Source organism: Hippopotamus amphibius, chromosome 13 (assembly GCF_030028045.1).
Source record: "Hippopotamus amphibius kiboko isolate mHipAmp2 chromosome 13, mHipAmp2.hap2, whole genome shotgun sequence".
Classification (NCBI taxonomy): domain Eukaryota; kingdom Metazoa; phylum Chordata; class Mammalia; order Artiodactyla; family Hippopotamidae; genus Hippopotamus; species Hippopotamus amphibius.
Window position 1 is genome coordinate 30,558,224 of NC_080198.1, and position 25,461 is coordinate 30,583,684.

The following is a 25,461-nucleotide window of genomic DNA, read 5'->3' on the forward strand; positions in this document are numbered from 1 at the left end:
CCGAATTCCTGCCTTTGATGTCACTCCACAGTCAGCGACTGAGGCCTGACTTCTTTAGTCTCAATTTTCTCATCTGTAAAATGGGGATGGCAATCCCTTCTTTGCACAGTTTATTCTGAAGACAGAATATCACCCTAATTGAACACCCCTAAGGGCCAGACACTGTCCTGAGTCTGCCCTTTAGTTGTAAACTCACTAAATCTTCACAGCTCTACCATGTAAGAGCTATTATTATCCCCATTTTGAAAAGTGAGGAAATGGGCACAGAGAGGTTTAGACATCTGCCTGAGGTTGAACAGCCACAAATGGACGTGCATATGCTTTAACCTGCACACCAGCATTCTCAACATGGGGTGATCTCCACCCTCGTGGGGGTATTTGGCAATGTCTGGAGACATTTTTGGTGGTCGTGACTAGGGGAGTGCTACTGGCATCTAGTGGGTAAAGTCTAAGAATGCTGCTAAACATCTTACAACACATGAGGCAGTCCCAAAACACAACGTTATCTGGCCCCAAATGTTACCAGTGCTGAGGGTGAGAAGCCTGCTCCATGCTCCGCTCCAGAGGTAAGGGAGTTATATGAGAACTTATCTCCTAGTGCTCCGAGAAAGGCAGATGGTGTGTAGTGGTTGCTGTTATTATTTCTTTAGTCTCCATGGCCTGGGGTCTCCCTTGGTTATCCAAGGACTTGAGTTCCCCTGGCTCAGCAACCTCCCAGGGTGGTCGAGAAGCTAGGCTCTGGAGTCAGTCAGAGCAACATATCATGCATTCAACAATGATTTATTGAGCACCGGCTACGTGCCCAGTGCCGTCCTGGGCAGCACAGACACACATAGTGCCCCGCCCCATGTGAGCTGTTGAGGGTGAGGGGGTGAAAAGACTTTAGACAACACACAAGCTCATAGATAATAAGACATCGTCATACATGCCATGAAGCAATGACCGGGTCTCCATGAAAGAGAATGAGGGAAGTCCCCGATGGGCTGAGGGGGCCCAGGGAGAGAGTGGCATTGAAGCTGACGGAAGTGGGAGGAAGGAAGAGCCCTGCAGGTGGAGGGAACAGCTGTGTAAAGGCTCTGAGGGAGGAACTGAAAGCCAGGCAGGACAAGGGGAGGTCAGCGGGGGAAGAAGAGAATAGAGAATGTGACCTTGAAGGGGTGGGTAGGCAGAGGCCACAATAAGGAGTTTGGTCTTTATGTCAAATAAAGAGCCTTTGAAGGGCTCTAGTCAGAGCTGTGACTGCCTGCAGAGAGCAACCTGCTTGAGGTCCAGACACAGCCCCGTGTGGGAAGATGCTGTGTGAGGTCAAAACCAGAGCCTGCTTCATCGGTTGGAAACCATCGTACAAAGGTGAGGTCTGTCACAGTTACACAACCTTAAACAATGCACCTTCCCTGCCCCAAACCCCAAGCAGGTTACGAAAATTAATGACTAGAGCAATTTGCATTGATTATAAGCTTACTGCTAGGGCCCACTCCTTATGACACATGGAATGGCATCAGTCACTGGAAACACCTGCCTTTAGTCACGCGGTTCATCTCCTGCCAATAATGGAAACTCTCCTACAGGCCCTCTGCTTTTTTTTTTTTTTTTTGCAGAAATTCCCTGACCTGTGTCTCCTGCAGTGGAGGCACAGGGTCTTAACCACTGGACTGCCAGGGAAGTCCCAGGCCCCTTGTTTCTTTTTGCCGCTTGGATAACACAGCCTGTGACACTTTCGCTCCCCCTGGGATCCCCATCTTGCTGTCCTCACATTCTGAGGCACCCTTTGTCCCCCGCTGATCCCCGCCCCCCCAGCGCCCACGGTGAACGGCCATGACTGCCAGTGGTGTCTGGGTCCACGCATCTCAACGCCTGATCCGCACATCTGCCCATTCATATGACACACATGGGACCCTTCAGTAGGGACGACTGACAAGGAGCTTAAGGGTTTGAGGGGATCAGACTGTCCCTGCTCAGTCAGGATGGTGTTTCCCAAGATGGACACAGCTCAAGACACTAAAAGGAATTATGTGAAGAAAAGGGTTCCATGGACAATAAAATCAGGACATACTTTTCCAACACAGCTAAGCAGCTTTGTTTATGACAGGACTTTTCAGGACATTTAATATGCTAGTGTGCATTACAAATCTCCAAGGAATGATACACGTGTACCCTTCTTTTCAGGAGCACCTTACAGGCTAGCGTTTGGAAGTACATGCCACGGAAACGTCATCCATAGCCACTAAGAGGCAGAAGGAAGGACACCTTAGAGTGTTCAGTGTGGGTCAGGCCAGTGTCTGCCTTTCCTTCCAGGCCCCAAGCTTCTGGAAGAGACTCTCAAAGTCCCAATTCCCAACACCAGAGCCCGACAGAAGGAGGAACAGAGGGTTTCTGCTGTCCCTGGGCCACCAGGGCCGTCTTGTCCCTCCAGCCCCTCATGTTATCAGTGACTCCTGGGGCTGGGTGGGAGCTGCCTGAGGCTAAGCGGGCATAGAAGGACATATTGGCATGCACTGTTTAATAAGCTTAAAAGAATAAAAAGCTTTTAGCACTTTATCTTTCCAATTACTAAATAATTACGTTTTTGTAAAAAAAAAAAAAAATCAAACAATACCCAAGTGTATAAAATAAAAAGTGGAAGTTCTCTTTTATCTCCTCAGTAGCCCCAACCTGCAGGTTTCTTACTGAGGTTTGGTGTGTCTCATCTGGTGGCGGAGAAGGCTGATCTGCAGTCCGAGTGACTGGGCTGGAACCCCAGCTCTGCCACACGCTAGCTGTGCGTCCTCGGGCATGAGCCTCAGTTTGCTCCTCTGCAAAATGGAGGGACCACAGTAAGAGCCTGGGGGAGTGCTGAGTGAGATGAAACAGAAAGCACTCAGCAAAGCCCCTGCACTTAGCTGCATTCAGTTACATCTGACTCTTTAAGATTTTACTTCCAGAACCCAGGCACTTTTTAAAAAAAGTTCCATGCAGTCAATGTGCTAATTACAGAATGGGGTCAGTCTCTTCCGTCTGTTATGTGATTTTTTTGAAGTCCTCAAGGGCAGTTTCTATATACAGAAACCACTATTCTATTCAGAGGTTCCTTTATTTTTCAAATTAATATTCAAATTATCAAACTTAAAAATTCAAACACATTGACTCGTTCATCATATAGTTTATTTTTGATGCTGGAAATTAAAACCTTTCCCAGGACCATGGTAGGGTGGTTATTGCCTTAGACAACGTCATGCTTTTAAGTTCAGCTTATAAAAGTTTTTATTCTTTTTATAAGTTCAGCCAGGATTGCCAGATAAAATACAAGATGCCCAATTAATTTGAATTATCTAGAATTCAAATTTACCTAGTGCTCCGTATTTTTATTTGCTAAATCTGACAATTCTACATCCAACAAACTAAAATAACCACCTCTAAGGGTTATGAACCCATTTACTAACATTTTAAACTTCTTTTATACACCTATTTCCTTGTAAAGTTTTTCAGTTGTCTGAAATAACAAAAAAGCCACCCTTTTTAATACTAAATAATTCTAGGTCTAACAAACAAACTTATAAAACACTGTTTACCCAGAATTCTTATAAATGTTCCAGAAGTGCACAGAAACTTAGTAAGATTTCAACTTACAGCTACAAATCTAAAAAGATTCCCTCAATTGCACATTTTACGTTGGAGTTACAAGACTGCCCACCTAATAGGCCAAAATCTCTTATATGTTACAAGATCATAAAATACCACATATGTACAAATTGCTTCTTGAAAGACACAAAAAATGTGTACTATGCTGAATTCTAAGTCTTCTTCTGGTCGGAAGATGCCCACTCACCCAGGAGGGCAATCACCACCAGCTTTTCACCAGAGATTCACCCAGGCTTAAGGCCTGGGCTGTGGCCAACAGGGAGATTCACATCCCCACGAGCTCAGGAAGCCATTATTTCCTTCCATGTACTATTTGGGATTATCTCCTTAGAACGCCTGGGCATGCTTGGCCAGAGATTTTGGCCAGGATGCAGACTGGATATATGTTGGCGATACTTCCACGCTTTTCCCTGTGGCTATGACCACACGCCCATCATTTCAAGAGAGAGTGGCCCGGAGATCCCAATGCTGGCTTTAAGTTATTCTCATTACCTCCCCTCTTCAGAGAAGAATTTTCCTTGCCAAAGTCTGCAAATACTACCTGGGTTTATAACTTGATTGGATTTTGTACTTCTTTTGCTTTTCAGATCTTCAGATCTTCCTATCTTCTTGCCCAAATCTCTAAAAGCCATTTTACTTAGGCTGAAATCCTACAATTCTTGCAAAACGTTCCTTTCTCGAGGCCACACAACTCTCCAAAAAATATTAAATATCAGGTTGAATCATGGATCTCTCCAGGGGCTTCAGTCCACGGGTATTTGACTGACCCAACTCAGCAGACCAGCTACTGCTTTTCCTGGCAACACACTGCTAGTATTTGGTATGTTAAATTGTATATAGCAAAACTTGCCTTAAAAATTATGTAATTCAAACCAGACTTGATCTTAATTACGCCCATTAGGGTTGCTGATGAGCTGGAATCTGGGTGTGTCCAAGGACAGCTAGCTGCCAAATGCCAGTGATGGCAGAAAACCTGGCAGAACTTCCCACTGCCCCCTCCCTCCTTCCCCCCCCCACCCCTGGCCCCATAAAAGGCTCCACACCCCAGGTGCCCTCTGGGATGGGCCATTTCCGAGTTCATCAATTTCCAGGAGAAGGTACATGGTATGCCACCACAGCAGAGATGACCAAATGTCACAGCTGGCTTCTGGCTGGGTTAAGAGTGACTTTGCAGAGATCGGTGCCTAGATTAAACTGACCAGTTTCCTCACTGGAGTGACAAAAACAGGGGATCCTAAAAACTAGCTCATTTCCTTCATTTCCTTGGGGAATGAAACCCATGATCTTCAGTTCCTCAGAGAAGTGAAAGTAGCAACAAGGAATCCAGTAATTCCTGTTATCTTTAGGCTTTACAAGTCAGCTGAGCCTGAGGAGATAGCCGGGAGCACGCTCCCCAGACACTGCTGTCCTCTCTCCAAGCCCTGAGGCCAGAGGAGCCCAGGATGTCTCTGCCACTGGCCTCCCTGCTGCTTCTCCTCCTCTCCACCCACGGTGCCCTGGCCCTGAGGATCTGCTCCTTCAATGTGCGGTCCTTCGGGGAATCCAAGAAGGCAAACTGTAAAGCCATGGATGTCATTCTGAAGGTGAGTGAGCCTCCTTTCCTGTCGAAAGGATCACTGGACACCCCTCACGCTCTCTCTACAGCTTTCAGACTTTAAGAGACTCAGGAGGAATTTAACTGAAGTTAGGGTGAAGGCAGCGTGCTTTTTTGCTCTCTCTCTCTCCCCCCTCCCCTACTTCCTCTTTTCTCCCCCTCTAGCCAACAACCTTATCCCCACTTAGATAAACTTTCCTTTGGTAATATGACCAATGTCTTGGGACTCTGCTCACATTCCTTTGGAGTCAGTTGACTCTCTTTATCTTGCGGGTTAATTTATTTTTGATGCTGGAATTGAAACCTTTCCCAGGACTCTGGATTTTATTACCTTAGAAAACCCCAGAGGCACCACATTCTGGTGGGAGTGCCGGGAGCTCTGGGTTCAGCTTCCACCTGGCAGCCAGGTGCACCAGCTCCGGAAGTCCCTCCTCCTCCCTGAGCCTCCCGTGCTTTTCAGTAAGATGGCTCTCACACAACCTGGTTGGCGTCACAGGGTTATTGTGAAAATGTAATGAGTCCATGATAAGAGTGAACATTTATAAAACCTTCGCTAAGCCCACTATGTGCCAGGCACCGTATCAGACACTTTACATAAGACAACTCTTTTAATTTATCCTAAATAAGCTATGATCACACCTGTCATGTCTTCATAAATATTGGCCATCACCTCCTCAGCCACAATTCCTTCCTCATCAAGCAGTTTTCTTTTTTAAAATAACACCTTATTTTTTAAAAATTATAAAGGTATACTTTTTAAATTATAAACTTATAATTTACAAATTAATCTCGTTAAATTAAAAACAGTCATTATGGATGATTCCAAAAACACAGAAACATATAAAGAAGTATCTTATCAGTTGAAGATAACAGTTGTTGGCACTTGGGTAACTTTGTTACGGGCATTTTTCTATGCAAAAATAAATACATAAATCTACATCTATTTTGCAGCATGGAGACACCCTGTGCCATCAGTGTTGTAATCTGCTTTTATATGAGAAGTACTTCACATGTTGTTAATATTCTTTTAAAATACAACTTTTAATGCCTTCTGCTGCATTTGCAACATGTTTCATTTAATGCTTTCCTAGGTTGTTTCCAACTTTTCTCCTGCCATGCATCTTCCTCTCTGATCTGTGTAAGTAATAATAATAACAACACTTTGTTGTTTGCCTCCTATATGGCTGCCACTGCTCTAAGTGTCCATCTGTCCTCCTGCAATCCTGTGAGGGAATGACTATCATTATTTATAGATTTATATCATTATTTATGAATCTATATATAGATTTATCATTATATATATCAATTTATAGATGAGGAAACCGAGGTGTAGAGAAGTAGTAGATACCTTTTTACAATGGAAGACATTCCTCCAAGTGGGAAAACTAGACCAAAGGATTCATGCATTTTTTAAGGCTTTTGATACATATTCTAAAATACCTTCCAGAAAGATCTGACAGTGATGAGTGACTAAATGAGCAGGCTGGCTGAGTGAGCAGAACCTAGCTCTCCTTGGTGAACCCTGCAAGGCTGATGCCATCAAATGCAAGCCTATTGATGGAAGGATCCAGACTTGGATAGTCTTCCCCCTCTGTCACTACACAGGTGCATCCTCAGCCCCCGGCACTTCTTAACGGCTGCACAGGCCAGCACTGGCGGCTCTCTCTGCTCTACCCTTCTTGGAGAGGACCCTGGAACATACATGTGCTCTGGAAACAGGACTAGTGGCATAACCCTCCTGCTCCATGTCTTTTGGAGGCCACGCGCGAGGACAAAATTAACATTGGGGATGCCCTGTCCTTGACCAACAAATTCCAGCCACCAGGGCCCCATACACAGAAAGGTCCCTGTGGTCTCCAATAGGCATCGGCTTGGTCTGCACCCTGGTTTCCGGGTTATTGCTCGTCTTAAAGGAGCCTCTCCTGCACTCTTTACCCACTGAGTTCTTTCTCACCTCTCAGGGCCTGTTCAAATGCCTCCTCCTCCTTGGAGCCTTCCCTGATCCTCTGGGCAGACGTAATTAATTATTCCTCAACATTTTTACAGCTCTGACTTTTATTTAAATAGCACAGATTTCATTTGCCTCTCATTGTAGCTAGTTCTTTCCATTTGTCTCTCTCACTGATAATGAGTCTTTGAGGGCAGAACTGTATATTAATAGTTTAGCATGGTGGGCTTTGCAATCATGTAGACCTGAGTTCAAATCCTACTCTACCACTGATACCAGCTGTGTGACTTTAAACTAGTCACTCAGTCACTCTGAGCTTGGTTTCCTCCTATGCTTAATGAGCTAAAAATCATAGTCCTCTGATAGGGTTGGTGAGGCTCAGAGTAGGCTCACAATAAATGTTATTTCTTACAGTTATTAACATTATAATTATACCTCTTTATTTCTGCAGTATCCAGCCTGCTATTCTTCACTTACTAAGGGTTTAATAAATATTTATTATTATTATTGTAATTATTCAAGCAAAGCCAAGAGGTAGGATGTGCAGGGGTCATGACCCTGGGCTCTGGACTTGGGTTGCCTAGGTTCACATTCTGCCTCAGCCACTTTCTAGCTGGGTGACTCTGGATAAGTATCTCAGCCTTCCCAGAAAGAACCTCAGGCTCTTTGTCTTTAAAATGGACATCATAATAGTACTCATACTTACCTCAGGGAGTCCGTCATTTATTTCAGAGAAAAAGTTAGTTAATTTAACAAAGCACCCAATTTGATACTTAAAACATAGTAAATGCCCAACAACAAAAAACAAAAGACCCAATCGAAAAATGGACAGAACACCTAAACAGACATTCCTCCAAAGAAGACGCACTGATGGCCAATAGGCACACGAAAAGATGCTCAACATCGCTAATTATTAGGGAAATGCAAATCAAAACTACCATGAGGTACCACCTCATTCCAGACAGAATGGCCATCATTAAAAAGTCTACAAAGAACAAATGCTAGAGAGGGTGTGGCGAAAAGGGAACTTTCCTACACTGTTGGTGGGAATGTAAGTTGGTGCAGCCACTACGGAGAACAGTATGGAGGTTCCTCAGAAAACTAAAAATAGAGCTACCATACGATCCCGCAAATCCCAATCCCACTCCTGGGCATACATCCAGAAAAAACTATAATTCAAAAAGATACATGCACCCCTATGTTCATAGCAGCACTATTCACAATAGCTGGGACATGGAAGCAACCTAAATGCCCATCAACAGAGGAATGGATAAAGCAGATGAGGTATTGAATACATATATATAATGGAATACTATTCAGCCATAAAAAGAATGAAGTAATGCCATTTGCAGCAATACAGACGCAACTGGATTATCATAAGAAGTGAAGCAAGTCAGAAAAAGACAAATACCATGATATCACTTATATGTGGAATCTAAAATATGGCACAAATGAACCTACCTATGAAGCAGAAACAGACTCACAGACATAGAGAACAGACTTGTGGTTGCCAAGGGGGAGAGGGGAGGGGAGAAATGAGTGGGAGTTTGTAGTAGATTAGTAGATGCAAACTCGTACATATAGAATAGACGGACAACAAGGTCCCACTGTATAGCACAGGGAACTATATTCAATAACCTGGGATAAACCATAATGGAAAAGAATATAAAAAAGAATGTATATATATGTATAATTGAGTCACTGCTGTACAGCAGAAATTAACATAACATTGTAGTAAAAAAAAAAGATTTCATTATTTGTAGTAAATGGCCTCACACCCCTGGGAACTCTCTCTCTGCAGGTCATCAAACGCTGTGATATCATGCTCTTGATGGAAATCAAGGACAGCAACAACATAATCTGTCCCATGCTGATGGAGAGGCTGAACGGGTAAAGACAGGGTCCCTGGACCCTCTGCGGGCTCAAAGCCAGGTGCAAGTGTATCTGAAAATCCCCAGGAGCTGAAACTAGTGTGAGAGCCAGTACTGGCCCAGACCACCAGGTCACGTAGCCAACACTGCCCAGGCTTTCAAATTTACTAAACATGGTCCTGAGAACTTTCAACCAGCTAGTTTTAATCTGATAAAGCAAAAGAGGGAAACGGGTGAGGAGTCAGGACCAAGAGAAATGAAAGAAAGACTAGAGGCTGAGCTGGGAAGTACTGTTACAAAGAAAAGATTGAGTGTAAATATGAAATCATGATATGCCCACAGGCTGGAATATTACGTAATAATTAAAAGTCATGGTTACTACAGAGCGGGTTAGAGCTAAATATTCCAGCATGGAAAATGGCTACCATATATGGAAAAAAGCAAGTTCAGAACTGTAGGTAGAAGAGCCCCTTTCAGTAATCATACTACGTCATACATGAATAAGGGTGTGCCTGAGTGTGCGTGGGCATAAAAGAAAGACAGGAAGGATGTGCTCAAACTGTTAATACTGGTTACTTCTGGGGCAGCGGTGGGTATGACTGGAGGACCATTGTGGAAGGGGTGTGAGAAGAAAATGGGGAACGTTTGCTTTTTCTTTTATATACTTCTGTATGATTTGAATATTTTACAGAAAGTCTGAATTGACTTTATAAATTCAATATTTCAAAAATGAAAGTTCTTAAATAGCTTTAAATGATATTGGGTTATACTTAGGATTTATTTTTCAAAGAATAATCACCCCAGAGTGAGTTAAAAATGCACATTCAAGGGCCCCCATCAATCAATTCTGAGACGCTAATTTTTTAAAACTTCTAATATAATGTTTCTTTTGTAGATAAAGGATTAAACAGTAGAATATACAAGAGGTACCAAGTTCAATTATGTAAGAAAAGCAAAATGAAACAAAAAACATATAAAAGATTTAAAGGCAATGAACCAAAATGTGGACAGTGGCTACCTCAGAGTACAAATTTACAAGGAATTTAATGTGATTTCTCGTATATATTTTCTGTACTTTCCAAATTTTCTACTTTGAGGATGTTACACCCCCCCTTCCCTTTTCTTATGAAATATTTTAAACATACTGAAAAGCTCAGAGGAGATAACAAATAGCCTTGTACCCCCCATTCAGATCGAACAGACATTGACATCTGGCCATTATTATACTATTTTTATCATTAGGAAAACTCACATGGTATTTTAGAAATGAATGGTCAGTCCAGCCTCACTAGGCCAGGGAGGAGGAGCCTTGGATTCTCTCCTTCAGGCACAGGGCCCCTCGGGCTGACCCCACCCACTCCTCTCTGGGCCTCATCTGAAAATTCAGACTTGGAGCAGTGTCTCCTTTTTAACTTCCCAGGTCTTCTGTTTCTGGGTCTGCTTTTGACAAAATGACAGAGGGAGTGTAGCCCAGGGGTTAGGCACCTACCCTCAGCTCAGACCACCTGCCTGTGAATTCTGGCTTTATCATGGAGGGCAAGTTACTGAACCTCATTGTACCTCATTTTCCCCATCTATAAATGGAGCTAATAATAGAACCCATCTTCCTGGGACATGGCCATAATTAAATCATGCACGTAAGTGGCTGAGCTGTGCCTGGTATGGAGCAGTGGCGACTAAATGCTGGGATGTTCATTACCAGTCAAAGTAAGGGAATTGTGATGGCAGGTGATGGTCCAGAGGGCCGTAAGAGACAGCTACCGTTGATACCCTACCCATACCACGGATGCCAGGCATCTTATTAATCAATTTACATGTGCAATTTCATTTACTCCCCACAACAACTCTGTAGAGTAGATACCATTACTGCTTCCCTTATAGCTGAGAGACTGAGGCACAGAGAGTAGGGACCTACCCAAGGTCACCCAGCGAGTAAATGACCAAATCTACCTTTGAACCTGGGTTGTGTCTGACTCCGAAACCAGTGCTCTATTCTGAGCCCCCTCAGCCTTCCTTGGAGTGGCCCTGGCCAGTCTTCAAAAGTACAGGGGCTGAGGGGACAGGAAGCTCCAGGCACCTGCCTGCAGTAGGTCTGGATTAAGTCCTCCCACCCTCAGTGGTCTTGCTTCTCCCTAACCTCCCTAGACTGGACTCCAGACAGAGCCAGGCCTGTTTGTCTCCTAATTCCCCGCAAGCCAGGAGGGGCCTTCGTCACTTCACAGCTGAGTCACTGTGAGCAGTACGCCAACCCAGGATCTGGCAGGCTAGATTCAGAACAGGGCCAACCTTCCCAAACTGGAAGCCCAGCAGAATCCACTGTCTGCACTCCTGGGGCCCCCAAGGCCGGATCTGCCTTGGAATATTCATTCCCAGGAATTTCTCTAGGGTCTAAGTTGGCCCCTAAACACTCTTTTTTCCAATAGAACCTGAGAATATGCCACAGCTTAGACATGCCACAAATCTTCTCATGGAAAGATGAAGTAGAACCGTGTCAGGCTCTGCCTGGGGTGGAGTTATCAGCAGGTTTGGCAAACACATTTGAGAGTCAAGTTTCCCTGATAAGGGAGAGGTGTAGGAGACTTCACGGCTGTATCCTCAGTCCCCAGGGCAAAAACAATAGTTGATCTGAAATCATAGTTCCAGGACTTGTGAGAAAATGCCTTGGGGTTTTCAGAGCAGGAGAGAACGACCAACAAAAATGTTACTAGGAATCCTGCCTATGATAAACGCTCAGGAGTGGTGCGTGGACAGGACGCCCTGGTGAGGTTTATTCCACCAGGAAGTATGAGGCGCAGCCCAGCCAGGGGCCAGAAGGGCGTCTGGGGCTGATTGTGGCCTGAATCTTTTATGGTGGTGTCCCACAGGCACAGGCCAGAGCAGGTGGATTTGCGGTTGCGTGGGCTCTGAGTTCAAATCCCAACTTTGTACTTGCGAATTATAGAAATGGAGTAACAATAGTACCCACCTTATAGGAACAAGAAATAATGGCTGCAAAGATCCTGGTAGAGATCACATTTTGATGAACAGAAGCCCTCCTACATGATGCCATTGGAGATATGGAGGCAGACTGGCGGGAGGGGAACCTAAGCAGTAGAGAAATGTTTATTCTTCTTGTTTTCCAGAAATTCAAGAAGAGACATAACATATAACTATGTGATTAGCTCTCGGCTTGGAAGAAACACATACAAAGAACAGTATGCCTTTCTCTATAAGTAAGTGTAAATTATGCTTCCTGGAACATGGTTCACTTACCAATTATGACTGTGAATGGAATCAAAATCTTTTTTTTTTTTTCAAACCAAATTTGGATCTCTAACCAGTTCTCAATATTGATCAAAATAATTGCTGTCAAAATCAGGGCTGATACAAAGTATTAATTCTTCAAAAGTAACCCGTTGGTCGACTCAGTGACCTGGTCAGGAGAGTGAAGCGTTCTTTGTTCTTCAAGGTCAAGTCCTGGCCAGGGATGGAAACCTGAGTTGCCCAGCATGGCTGCTCTGAGACTTCATGTTCTCATCTTCTTCCTACTACTAATTTGTTTTGGGTCTGACCTTTAAGTTGTGAGTTCCCCAGATAACTAGTATTGCTCAGATCTTCAGCTCCCAAAGGGCTCTGGCCCTTGAGAAGAGTTGACTGAGCCCTGTTCTAAAGCAAAAGATCCCTTCCAATGCTCGAGCCTGCAGGCGAGGCCAACAAAGCTGTGGGGACCTATGTCTCTGCTTCTTGAAAGAAGTAAGAAGATAGCCAGCTCATCTGGGATTTTCTTTTTTTTTCCTCTTCTAGGGAAAAGCTAGTGTCTGTGAAAGCAAGCTACCTCTACCATGACTATCAGGCTGGAGACACAGATGTATTTTCCAGGGAACCCTTTGTGGTCTGGTTCCAGTCACCCTACACCGGTGAGACCAACAGGCCCCTCTCACCCCTCATCTCCCAGGCTGTCCCATGAATCGGCAGCAGCCCTGAGTGTGAGCTGTGATCCCAGGGTTTGTACAGCATCTTTAGGGAGGCATCAGGCTTGAGATGACCTTTAAGAACTTCTAACACTTGAATGCAGAGGATGCGGGATAGTTTGATGACAACAGATTGGCTTCTCAGAATGCCACAACTCAAGACTTCCTCAGCCTGGAAGCCACTTTCTTGAATCAATGATAACCTTACTTTCTTTGGAGCATTTAGACTGATGGAAATTATTTACAAAAATCCCTTAGTCCCAATCAAGTTCAGCTATTCCTTCATTTGAAAAATTTGAGCAATGGCCAGCAAAGATGACCTCCCAACCTAGAGTCATACTGTCCTTCCAGTAACCACACAGCAATTTCCCCCACAGACGGGGGATGGAGAGGAAATCCAAACGATTGCACCCTGATCTCTGACAACAGTACTTGTATTAGTCACTAACAACTATTGATCCCTGATTAACACCAGGTTCCTGTAGTCTTTGCAGCACCCCACAAAGTAGCAACTAGGATTATCTCCACTTTACATTGGAGGAAACTGAGATTCAACCAGAGGACCTCACTCAAGGTCACCCAGCAGTTACTGAAATGGATGAGCCAGGGTTGTAACCCAAACTACCATCTTGGGAGCCCACGCTTTTAACCATCGTGCAATACTCAAAGGAAAGTCAAGAATGAATTTGGTCTGTAGACTGGAACTATATAGAATCAAATATTTTTTCAATACCCACTACGTGCCAGGCTCCGTTCTGGACACTGCACAAGACAGACGAGGTCCCTGCCCTTGTGAAGTTATGTTGCAGCAGGGGAGACAGAGAATGACTAAATAAATATATGCAGAGCTGTACATATGAACACCTGTATCTATACTACACAAACACTACCATCTTGAACTATAAAGCTGACTATTTCTGCAGAGGGTTCATGAGCTCAGGGGCAGAGTATTTCAGGAAAACAAACATGGGAGAATGGTAGGATATTCTCAGTAGGAAACAAACAAACAAACAAACAAAACGAGAAGGAGGTGGGGGCTGCTGAGAGTCACGGTCTTTGCCGAGCACGTGATCCATATGTAGCGGACCTGGCAGTATGAGGAGAGGCCCTCCCCACCAAATGATTGTGTCTTCTCTCAGCGTCCTAAGCCTTTGTGAACTGCCGCACAAACCGGTTTGTCTAGAGCTCCCGCCCTTCCCTGCCACCCTCCCCACCTCACGTCCACCCCTGCAGGGATGCCACCACAGCTGTGTCGTGTTTGGGGTCTTCTCTTGTATAAGGAAACGTCTTTATGTCCCACATGTTTGGGATTAAAGATGAAGGAGTTAGTCATTCACCTACCTTTTCTTTCCTCCGTTCATTCTCTCATTCATTCCTTCATGTATTCAATCAACAAACATTTCTGAGCACCTCCAATGTGCCAGGCATGGTGCTAGCTGCTGGAGCCAAGAGGGTAAACAAGACAGATAAGCCTGCCCTCACAGAGCTTAGGTTCCCGTGGACCAAACTAAGGAGCCAAGCAGGTGATTTCACAGTATGACGGCAGTAAGCAGGTTCACTGAATAGGGGGGTGAGGGGCCACCACAGACAGGGCAATCAGGGATGGCCCCTTGCAGGTGACAATGGCTGCGCCCCGAAGAAGCCAGTCACAGACAGCTGGTGGAAGGGCATTCTGGGAGGAGCGCACAGTGACCACACAAGCTCAGAGGTGAGAAAGGAGCTGGGGTGTTTAGGGGACCAAAAAGAGGTTGGGGAGTAGAGAGAAGGAGTGAGGAGAAGAGTAAGAGACAGGTGGCTGGACCAGGGTGGGGTCCTGGAGACAGGCTGCCAGTCTGAGTTCCGGCTCCCCACTGTGGAACTTGAGCAGTGATCACCCAACAGCCCCCAGCTCCTGAGTAGGAGTGGGCACCCAGACACAGAACGAAGGAAAGCCCAAGGAGGTGGTGTTCAGAACAACAGCTACTGTTAGCAGGTGGGCAAGATGCCCACATCCCCTCACTCAGGGTCCCTCAGCCGCTCCTGGTAGAAGTTTTCAGACGCTCCACAAGGGACCACTTTGTTTTTTAAATAAAATTTCCCAGGCTTTTTCTTTCCCCCGATTACAAAAGGAGTATAAACGGATAAGCCTCGATATTTTTAATTAGAAAAAACATTTTTTCTTAGTACAAAGCAAAACAGGCTTCCTATTTTTTTAAAAATAGAAAATACAGCGTTTTTTAACGAGAAAATAAAAACATCCACAATGCCTGTGAGGAACACTGTCTACCAGCTTTCTTTTAGCCACGAAGGGCGAGTGGGAGAAAAGAGGCTTTGGTGTGCTGAAAATAGCAGCTTAATGACCCTAAGATCATTCAAATCTCAACCACTGGACCCTCTGGAAGTGCGGGGCCCCAGATGACACAGTCCGTGCCTTTCGGGGGGACAGCCGGTTTCCCTCAAGCAATGTTCGTGGAATCTTGACAGAGGAAATGTGTGACCTCCACCTCTTTCCTGTTCCTCAGCCGTCAAGGACTTCGTGATTGTCCCCCTGCACACCGCCCCTGAGACATCCGTTAAAGAGATGGATGAGCTGGCTGACGTCTATGTGGATGTGAGACGTCGCTGGAAGGCGGAGGTGATGCCCACCGGTGTCTGCTGAATTCCCATCTAGCAGGGGCAGAATCTGGATCCTGAGAGGCATGAGTGACTCAGGCGGGCAGGGCCTGTGCAGACCACCACTTCAGAGCCTCCTGTTAGGCCTTTCCTCAGCCCTAAGTATCTTTGCTGAACCTGCCTGGGTACCATCCACGTGGGTCTTGGGGATTCATACCCTGCTCCACTAACAATGGCTGCCAACGTTCACTGAGTGAACGAAGAGCTGGTGCCAGGCACTATGCGAAGGCTGGACATGGACAAGTTTATTTAATCCTCCCAACAGCCCGATGAGATAACTTTTGTTCATTCCCACTTCACAACTGAGAACCGTGAGACAGAGATGTCAGGAGTCTTGCAGCTCTAAGTGACAGAATCTCAAAATGGCTCATGAAAAGGAAGCACAAGTTATTGGTTCGGGCAAAACTGGACCCAGGGCTCAGACAAGATACTCAGGGCTTGTCTTATCTCTCTCTCCATCTCCTGGCCTTCCTTTCCCCTGGGTGGGCTCCAATCTCAGGCTGGCTCCATCCTTGGGATGATAAGAGGGCTGCCAACAGCTTCCAGAGCAACTGACGAATTTTGTCTCCCACAATGCAACAAATACCCTGGGGTTGAATCTCATTGGCTGTGATTGGGTCACATGTCCATCCCTGAACCAATCAGGTGGTTGAGATGCTCTGACTGCTTAAATCTGTGTCAGCTCTAACCCAACCTCATGGACTAAGGTACAGGACCGGAGATAGTTTCCCCAAGAAACCAGAGGTACTATTCTCGCAGAATGGGAATACATCCACCATCCCTCTTGGCTTCAATTATTTCCTCATCTGGAAAACAGGGGCCACTTCTTATGGCTGCGAGGCCTATGAAAGCTCTTCGGAAATATGGAAGTGCTTCCGAAGACTTCCTCATTCCTCTTTTCTCCTTTTGAGATGTGACTCCAGCGACGCCCCCTTCTTCCTCCTCAGTTTTACTGCTCAAAGTGCAAAAATCAGTCAAGTAAAGAGTGGACAAAAAGCTGGGGTATGGCACACACAAGGGGTGCATCTCATTGCTAATTTGTGAAAAGCAGGGCAAGAGAGACTCATTTGTTCCTAAAGTTATAAATTCCATTCATTCATTCATTCAGCAAGAATTTACTGAGCATCTGTTAAGTGCCAGGCACTGGGAAGTTATCAGTGGCACAAAAGTGAACAAGAGGGGAAACTCTTGTGCTGAGAGAGAGGCCTCAGTGAGGTCGACTGGGATTTAATAGCCTAGAGCAGGTCACTTTACCCTCTATTCTGTTTCCACAGCGGCCAAAGGTCCCTTCTACCTCCTAGTGTTTATTGTGAGATTTAAATTAAACTTTATAAAATGCTTAATGCTGGGCCTGGCATACAGTGAATGCTCACTAAATCATGTCTATATTAATAGAAGCTGGTTGACACTCAGGTTAAGGATGACATCCTGCCCTCAACTGCACCCACCAATTTCAGGGAAAACCATGATACCCAAGGTCAAAGTAAAATGTTTTTGACGAAAACTCCGAAGTCAGCAACAATCCCAAACAATAGCTCAAACAAGGAAATTTCTGTTTCCTCTTGAGGGATATTAAAATTCTTTTTCAAGAGCCCTGCAGGGAAAAACACTCCCCAAATAGAATGCTCTGATGGTGGCCTCGGGACAGAGGTGGACAGCTCGTTCTATCTCCCGCCCCCTCCCCTTAAGGCTCTTCTCACTTCCTCAGTAGGCAAAATTGCCATAGGAGTAAGTACCTAGCTTCAAAACAGGAGAGAAAGAGCAGTGCCCAAGCCGTCAAATACACCACCCGAGTTCATTTTTCCTGCTTGGAAACAAAAGGCACCAATTCATTCATATGTTTATACCCTACAGTAGTTTAAGCCAGAGACAAAGATGTGAGGGAATAACTGAGCTGGATTCTTTCATCCCCAACTAAATCTGCATGTCAAATTAGAGAGGTTTGGTGACTAAGGGCTGGTGGGAGCAGCTACAGCAAACATCCTCCTTCCCATTAAGAACACCCTTCCTTGTCATACGTGCCTGTCAAATACTCATCAGAACTGTGACTCAATTTTAAACTGCAGCCTCTTCTTTTAAAAAGCAAAAAGAAATTAAGACTCTATATTATTTTGCTAGGGCTGCCATAACAAAGTACCAAAGACTGGGTGGCTTAAACACAGAAATTTATATCCTCACAGTTCTGGAAGGCTGGATGTCTAAGACCAAAGTGGCAGCAGGGTTTGGTTCTTCTGAGGCCCCTCTCCTTGGTCTTCCCTCTGTGTCTATGTCCTAATCTCTTTTTATGAGGACACAAGTCACATCAGCTTAGGGCCCACCCATATAACCTCATTTAACCTGTATTAGCTCTTTAAAGGTCATCTGCCCATACAGTCACATTCTTAGGTACCAGGGGTTAGAACATATGAATTTCGGGGGCCACAATTCAGCTCACAACAGAATTCGTCATTTACTGGGTGTGCGAGGCAGGGTCACTGCTACCAGTTCTGAGTGAAAGCATTAGACAACAATGCCTACAGGTGACGGTTTCGAATCTTGTCTTTCAGAATTTCATCTTCATGGGTGACTTCAATGCTGGCTGCAGCTATGTCCCCAAGAAGGCCTGGAAGAACATCCGCCTGAGGACAGACCCCATGTTTGTTTGGCTGATAGGGGACCAAGAGGACACCACAGTTAAGAAGAGCACACATTGTGCCTATGACAGGTAGGAGGCACCTGACAGACCAACGCTAGCCCACAAGGTGCTTGGTATGCATTGGAAAAAGTGGGCCCCTCTGGGCAGATGAAGCTCTTGGCTTGGAGAGCTGAGCCAATTAGACTTTAAGCCCCTCCACTGGGTACTTTATGCAGCATGCAAACTGTATGGCCATATATGGTGGCCTTGGGCACTGTAGCTTAGCAGTGGCAAGTGCAGGCTTTGCTGTCAGAAAAGCCGAGGTTCAACTGCTGGCTCTACCACCTAATATGTCTGGGACCAAGAGATTTAAGCTCTCTGTGTCTTTGTTCCCTTACCCGTAAAATGGAGATTGTAGTAGTGCCTCACTCATACATGAAGACTAAACAAAGTAACATCTATAAATCTTCAAACAAAATGTCTGGAATGTGATAAGTGCTTAATATATTCATTGGCTGTTAATTATTCCATCACAAAGATACACCATCGTTTATTCACTCAATCCTCTGTCACTGGGCATTAGGTTATTACCAAGGGTTTGCTATTAAAAACGTAGCTGAGGGCTTCCTAGGTGGCGCAGTGGTTGAGAATCCGCCTGCCAATGCAGGGGACACGGGTTCAATCCCTGCTCCAGGAAGATCCCACATGCCACGGAGCAACAAAGCCCGTGCGCCACAACTATTGAGCCTGCGGTTTAGAGCCCGTGAGCCACAACTATTGAGCCCATGTGCTGCAACTACTGAAGCCCACACGCCTAGAGCCCATGCTGTGCAACAAGAGAAGCCACAGCAATGACGAGCCCGCGCACCGCAACAAAGAGTAGCCCCCACTCACTGCCACTAAGAAGAAAGCCCGCGCACAGCAAAAAAAAAAAAAGACCCAACACAGCCAATAAAATAATAAATACATAAATAAATAAATAAATTAAAAAAAAAAAAACGTAGCTGAAAGGAACATCCTATATATGCATTTTGTGTGTATTTATGATTTCCTCAGGGTAAAAGTCTAAAAATGCAACTGATTAGTGCAAGGAAAGTTACACTTCTAATGCTTTTGCTGTACACTTTTTTGGGGGGGGCTACGCCTCGCAGCTTGAGGGATCTTAATTCCCTGACCAGGGACTGAACCTGGGTCATGGCAGTAAACGTGCTGAGTCCTAACCACTGGACTGCCAAGGAATTCCTATGCATTTCTAAATGCAAATATATACATTTAAATAACAGCATTCTGATATTGGTAAAGCCTCCCTGGAGATTTTTCAATTAGCTTTCAGCTTTGCTCCTTCAATCAGGAGGGAGATGAAGGGGGAGCTGAAGCATGTGAATGTTCATGACTGGCCCATCCCCAGCGGACACCACGGGCAGGGACGTCTAGGAGCCCTGTTCCCACAAATGGTTGCTGTTTCCCAAGCTGAGTCTGCATGAGATGGCCATCTGCAAGAGGACAGTTCTCATTTCTCTAGTTTTGAGTTCTGATTTTCATTTCCATCCCAAGACCTCCTCTGTTCCTCTTAGAGCTTAGCACTCTCTGCAGACATCATCACTCCAGCTCCCCAAAGTGGAAACAGCTCTAGCCCTGGGGAAAGCAGAGCCAAGGTGGGAAGTTACAGGAGGCTGAGCTTCCTGGGAACTTGCCCCCTCCATCCCATTCTGAGGGGCTGCAGCAAAGCTGGTTGGAGAGGGCCACTTGCCCACTCGCACATCCCAGCTGTGAGGCCTTGGGCAGGTCAAGTTCCTTCTGTGGTCCCATTCTTCATCCCTGGCAGAGGAGAGGGAGGTGATCAAAAGTAATGGAGCAGAAGAACAGTGAATTCCAGGGAAAGATGGATTAGACGGGGTGGAGGAACAGGTTAAAAAAGGTGTTTAGTAAAGGACCCCCAGTTTTATGTACTTATATGCCAAAGGATGGCAGGATTACAATGTGCTTTTTTAAACATTAATTTCTTGTTTTGCTGCTCTGACTTTTCTGTTTTCCGTAACAGTATATATCTTTTGTGGTTTGTAAAAAGGTATATGGGGGGGATGAAATGGCCTCAATTCCAGTCTTTGTTCTGTGTGCACATATTTATTGAACATGTTCCCTGTGCTGAATGCTGGTGGACATGCCTAGATGCCCAGAGCCCGTCAGGCAATGCAGCAGCCTCAGGAAGCTTCATGTGATCTGCAGACTTGCTCACACACAGAACTAGCAGAAGTCCAAAATGGGGGAGCCTTGACCATGCTGTTCTTGACTCTCTGTATCTGAAAGTATAGCTTCAAGAAATCTCCACCCAAATGCGAAGAGTTTACTTATAGGGAGATGAATTCAAAATTAACCAGGTGGTGTTGGTAGCAAACAAAGGAAACCAGATCAGCTGGTCAAAATCAGGGAAAGCTCAGTGGACAGTCATGGTCTGGCTGTCTGATCCAGCCTGTCATTCTTCAGCCAGTCGCTTAGGGCCATGTAGACCCCAACCGCATCACCACACTAGGGATATATTAGAGTCCATTTCCCCAAACTCATTTAACCATCATGTTCCCATTTTCCGTCATCACTGCAAAGCAACTGTACAATGGTTTTTCTCTAATCTGTCTTTAAATCTATTCATTTATTACTGAAATAAATTCAAATGGGAAATTTCATAAAACTAAGGTAAGAAAACAGCATCACTTGCCATAAATCAAAAATAATCATAAAAGTAAGCCCAGTGAAAACCGAACAATGTTAAATTGTGCCTTAATTCTCTTGTCTGCAGAATGCTCTCTCTTAGTCAAAATAGGAGCTTAGGGAGGCATTAAAGATAAACCAGAACCTTTCTCCATAACCGAATCAGGAAAAGTGAAAATAATTGCAAAGGTAACATCTTTTCAGTACGCAAGCCACTGCTTTGTGCTCTAATGTCCACAACTCTTCCACTGCCAGGGCTCCCTGATCCAGCAGGGGACACTGTCCTGGTGCCCACAGGTCACAGCAGGGCCAACCCTCCTTCCCAAGCACAGGCACTGTCCTGAGGGTCTCTCTCAGGGAGGGGGAAATTTCTGCCTCAACCCCTCTTGAGTTCTTATGGCTGGACTAATAATAAAATTGACACAAGACCGATTAATAGGAGAAAAAAAAAACAAATCTTAATTTGTGCATACGGAGGTCTCATAGAAATGGGACCTAAGAAGTGGTCAAATTGCAGCAATATCTTTTTTGATCTACCCCCTAGAGTAATGAAAATAAAAACAAAAACAAATGGGACCTAATTAAACTTAAAAGCTTCTGCACAGCCAAGGAAACCATAAACAAAACGAAAAGACAAGCCACAGAATAGGAGAAAATATTTGCAAACGAAGCAACTGACAAGAGATTAATCTCCAAAATATACAAACAGCTCATGCAGCTCTATGTCAAAAAAACAAACAACCTAGTCAAAAAATGCGCAGGAAATCTAAACAGACATTTCCCCCAAGAAGACATACACATGGTCAAAAAGCACGTGGAAAGATGCTCAACATCATTAATTATCAGAGAAAGTCAAAACTATTATGAGGTAACACCTCACACCAGTCAGAATGGCCATTATCAAAAAGTCTACAAACAATAAATGCTGGAGAGGGTGTGGAGAAAAGGGAAACCTCCTACAGTGTTGGTGGGAATGTAAATCAGAACCACTATGGAGAACAGTACGGATGTTCCCTAAAAAACTAAAAACAGAGCTACCATATGACCCAGCAATCCCACTCGTGGGCATATACCCAGAGAAAACCATAATCCAAAAAGACACATGCACTCCAATGTTCACTGCAGCACCATCTACAATAGCCAGGACATGGAAGCAACTTAAATGTCCATCAATAGAGGGATGGATAAAGAAGATGTGGTACATATATGCAATGGAATATTAGCCATAAAAAATAATGAAATAATGCCATTTGCAGCAACATGGGTGGACCTAGAGATGATCATACTAAGTGAAGTAAGTCAGAAAAAGACAAATATCATATGATATCACTCATGGAATCTAATTTAAAAAATAATGATACAAATGAACTTTTTACAAAACAGAAATAAACTTACAGATATCGAGAACAAACTCGATATGGTTACCAAAGGGGGAACGTGGTGGGGAGGAATAAATCAGGAGCTTGGGATGAACACACACACTACTATGCATAAGACAGATAATCAACAAGGACGTACTATATCGCACAGGGAACTCTACTCAATCTTCTGTGATAACCTGTATGAGAAAAGAATCTGAAAAGAATGAATATATGTATATGTACAACTGAATAACTTTGCTGTATACCTGAAACTAACACAACGTTGTAAATCAACTATACTCCAATTATAAAAATTAAAAAAAAATAGAAGTGGTCAGAACAGGCAGCTTTTATACTTTTTAGACAGAGAAACAATAGATTTGTGAGGAATTGACAGGACAAAGAAACTCAGGTTTTGGGTGCTCAGTTAGTGAAGAATCTAAACAGAATTTGGGCTTGGGGTAGTCAATTAAAGAAGTAACAAGGTTTGTTTATGCAAGCTTCTCGGCCTGAATTCCCTATCTCTGGTGATAAGGGTGACTGTCCTTCCTTCTACCTCCATAAATCACAGGGGAGATTTATTTCCTGCTTTCAGAGAGACAGACAGGAGAGTCAGACTGTCCCTCTTGCATCAGCCGTTTCTTAAGTAACTTTAATTCAAAATAATCAATATGCCATTGTGGCATATTTCCAGGTGGCCCACCCTGAGCTTCAACACAAGCTTAAATCAGGGCTGAACTTTTGAACTCCACGTGAAAGGGGCAGGCGGTTCAGTCATTCCTGATGTCAAGCAGGAAGCCTGGTTTGAGCTCAGAAGTCAACAGGGTGGGTTAACGTGACTATCTTCCCTCTCCTTCTCCAGGATTGTGCTTAGAGGACAAGAGATTGTCAACTCTGTTGTTCCTCGATCAAAGAGCATCTTTAACTTCCAGAAGGCTTACAGGTTGACCGAAGAGAAGGTACAACTGTCATTTTGTCTTTCTGTGCCACCATCCTGGGAAGATGGGTTGGTGTCACCGAGTGGTGGTTCAGGTCACCAATGGAGACCTGACATTTGGGCCACTGGACCTTGAGTCTAAAGTCTATGATTCTGTGACTTGATGACCTGCCTCGATTTCTGACTGAACTGGTGCAGGAACAATGCTCCCAGTGCATGTTCTGTGGGGTGACTTGGGGCATTTCATCCTGGGCCTCTCACAGCTTGAATTCATTCTTCACTGAAATGAAAATGTCTCCTAATTCCCAAATTTATCTCCCTTTTCTCTTTACAGGCGCTGGATGTCAGCGACCACTTTCCGGTTGAATTTAAACTTCAGTCTTCAAAGGCCTTCACCAACAACAAAAAATCTGTCTCTCTGAAGAAGAAAAAAAAGGCCAGTCACACCTAGATACAACGGTTTTATTAACCATTTCACGCCATTTTATTAACCATTTCTTGCCTCTAAATAAAGCATCTCTAATAGGTATGGACTGTTCCCTGTGCCCAGGAAACAAGACTGGCCCAACTGTTTTCATTTTTCAACTTGAATCTAATTCATCTTGAGCCAAATTGGGAAGAGTGTCTTCTATTCTCCCTCTTGAGCTCATACCTGCCCTGAATTACTCAAAAGGAAACTGAGGGCTTTTGCAGTCCAAAAAGATGACCTTCGCGTCTGAGCTAAAGCCCCGTCAGCTGTCACTGCTCTACCTAAAGAGAGAGGCCACAGGAGGAGGAATGCCGGCTTTCCGTCTTCTCAAGGGTGTCCTTTTCCATGGGAAACGACCAGAAATGCCAAGAACACCAAGGCCCCGACTTTATCCTAGGATCTGGGCAATGAACTGCTTTAGGATCTGGCCCTCCTGTCTGAGGTCAGGCCACCATCACATCTGGCAGGGATGAAGCATGAAGGTCATTCCCACTGGTCTCCTTGCCTCCAAACAGTCCTCCAACTCAGCCAGCCCAGTAACCACCAGGGTCATCCTGTGAAATTCCAATCTGACCACAGCCCACCCCCATTCCCACCCCCTGCTTCAAAATCCTTCAGGAGCTCAGCTCCCGTCACCACCTGGAGAGAGCCCAGGGCATCTGGATGCCCATGAAGGTCTCTATCACCTGGCCTCTCACGTCAACCTTAGCATCGTCCCACCTTGTACTTTCGTCCCGCGGGACTGCCCCTTCCCCGCATGCCCCAAGCTCTCCGTCCTTCTGGGCTCTGGCTCAGCCCATCCCAGAGCCTGGGCAAGTAAGCCCGGCCACACCCCCACATATCCCAAACCCCTATTATAACATTCGCCACATTGTATCTGTCACCAAGGCCACTCTTTGGGCTGTTTGGAGGACAAAGGGAAGGACTGGGAGGGACTGGAGACTTTTTTTTATCTTTCTGCAATGAAAGACTTACAGAGGAGTCCAGCAGCGGCGAGGCACCATTTTACCTATAACCACGATGACCATTTTGGTTTCTTTTGCTTTGTTTTCCCTTATATTGTTTCTTTGTCCAAGTATAGTACATGAACAGGGCTAACTCTGCAAGCAGTACCAAGGAATAAGCAATGACAAGGAATGCTGTGCCCCAGCTCCCCTGCTCTCCTGTCTCAGAAGCAGCCCCTCTTACCAGCTTACGCATTCCACCAGAATCTGCACAAATAAGCACCATGTGTAACTTGACAAATATAAAGTATAGCATACGAAATGCATGGTCCCACTCTTTGCTGATTTTCCTAAATATATCGAGGACAATGTGACTTTCAATATAAGAAAAGAGACTGTAAGCCTGAGTTTTGAAGTTTGGTTACATCTGACTGAGCGAATAAAAGCAAAAGGGCCCTGCTTTAAACAGGGCCTGATCTCCCCCAAACATCCAATTAACCTCACAGGTCTTGTTGGAATTGGAGGTGGCAAGGCTGTAAAGCTTCTGTCACCCCTTGTGAGCAGAGCTCACTGTCCCAGGAAAACTTCCAGTTTCCCCAGTCCAAAATGGTCAAGCAAGCGATTAACAAATGAGCTTATCTCAGAGGAAAGGATCATCCGTTTACCCCAAAGGCTGGCAACGTGGCTGGGACAAGAGCCCCGTGCGGGGCAGGGGAGGCAGGGGACGCGGGCCAGACGCAGTGCGAGCCTGTCCATGTCTCTGACCTGGTCTTGCCACTCTCAGCCTCCTTGGCAAC

General features: G+C 45.0%; 2 protein-coding genes across 7 annotated transcripts in view; one reads left to right on the top strand and one right to left on the bottom strand.

The window, feature by feature from the left end:
- ABHD6 (abhydrolase domain containing 6, acylglycerol lipase) overlaps positions 1-25,461 on the bottom strand; it is a 91,735-nt gene that overhangs the window by 63,587 nt on the left and 2,687 nt on the right. The gene's annotated exons all lie outside the window — the stretch shown is intronic.
- Positions 4,693-25,142, top strand: DNASE1L3 (deoxyribonuclease 1 like 3). 2 transcript variants are annotated; one of them, XM_057705039.1, is made up of 9 exons: positions 4,693-4,715; positions 4,965-5,201; positions 8,962-9,050; positions 12,154-12,243; positions 12,815-12,927; positions 15,483-15,595; positions 18,180-18,337; positions 23,177-23,273; positions 23,586-25,142. In XM_057705039.1, exons 2-9 carry the CDS (start codon positions 5,061-5,063, stop codon positions 23,700-23,702), a joined length of 918 nt encoding a protein of 305 aa, XP_057561022.1. In that variant the 5' UTR covers positions 4,693-4,715; positions 4,965-5,060; the 3' UTR covers positions 23,703-25,142. The 2 variants fall into 2 exon arrangements, with proteins under 2 accessions (XP_057561022.1, XP_057561023.1); XM_057705040.1 differs by having other exon boundaries at positions 4,710-4,722.

Bases quoted from the DNA above. Each gene is read 5' to 3' on its own strand.
- DNASE1L3 (XM_057705039.1), top strand. From the start codon at position 5,061: ATGTCTCTGCCACTGGCCTCCCTGCTGCTTCTCCTCCTCTCCACCCAC. The intron at 9,051-12,153 runs GTAAAGACAGGG...CTTGTTTTCCAG, and splicing joins CTGATGGAGAGGCTGAACGG to AAATTCAAGAAGAGACATAA. The intron at 23,274-23,585 runs GTACAACTGTCA...TTCTCTTTACAG, and splicing joins ACAGGTTGACCGAAGAGAAG to GCGCTGGATGTCAGCGACCA.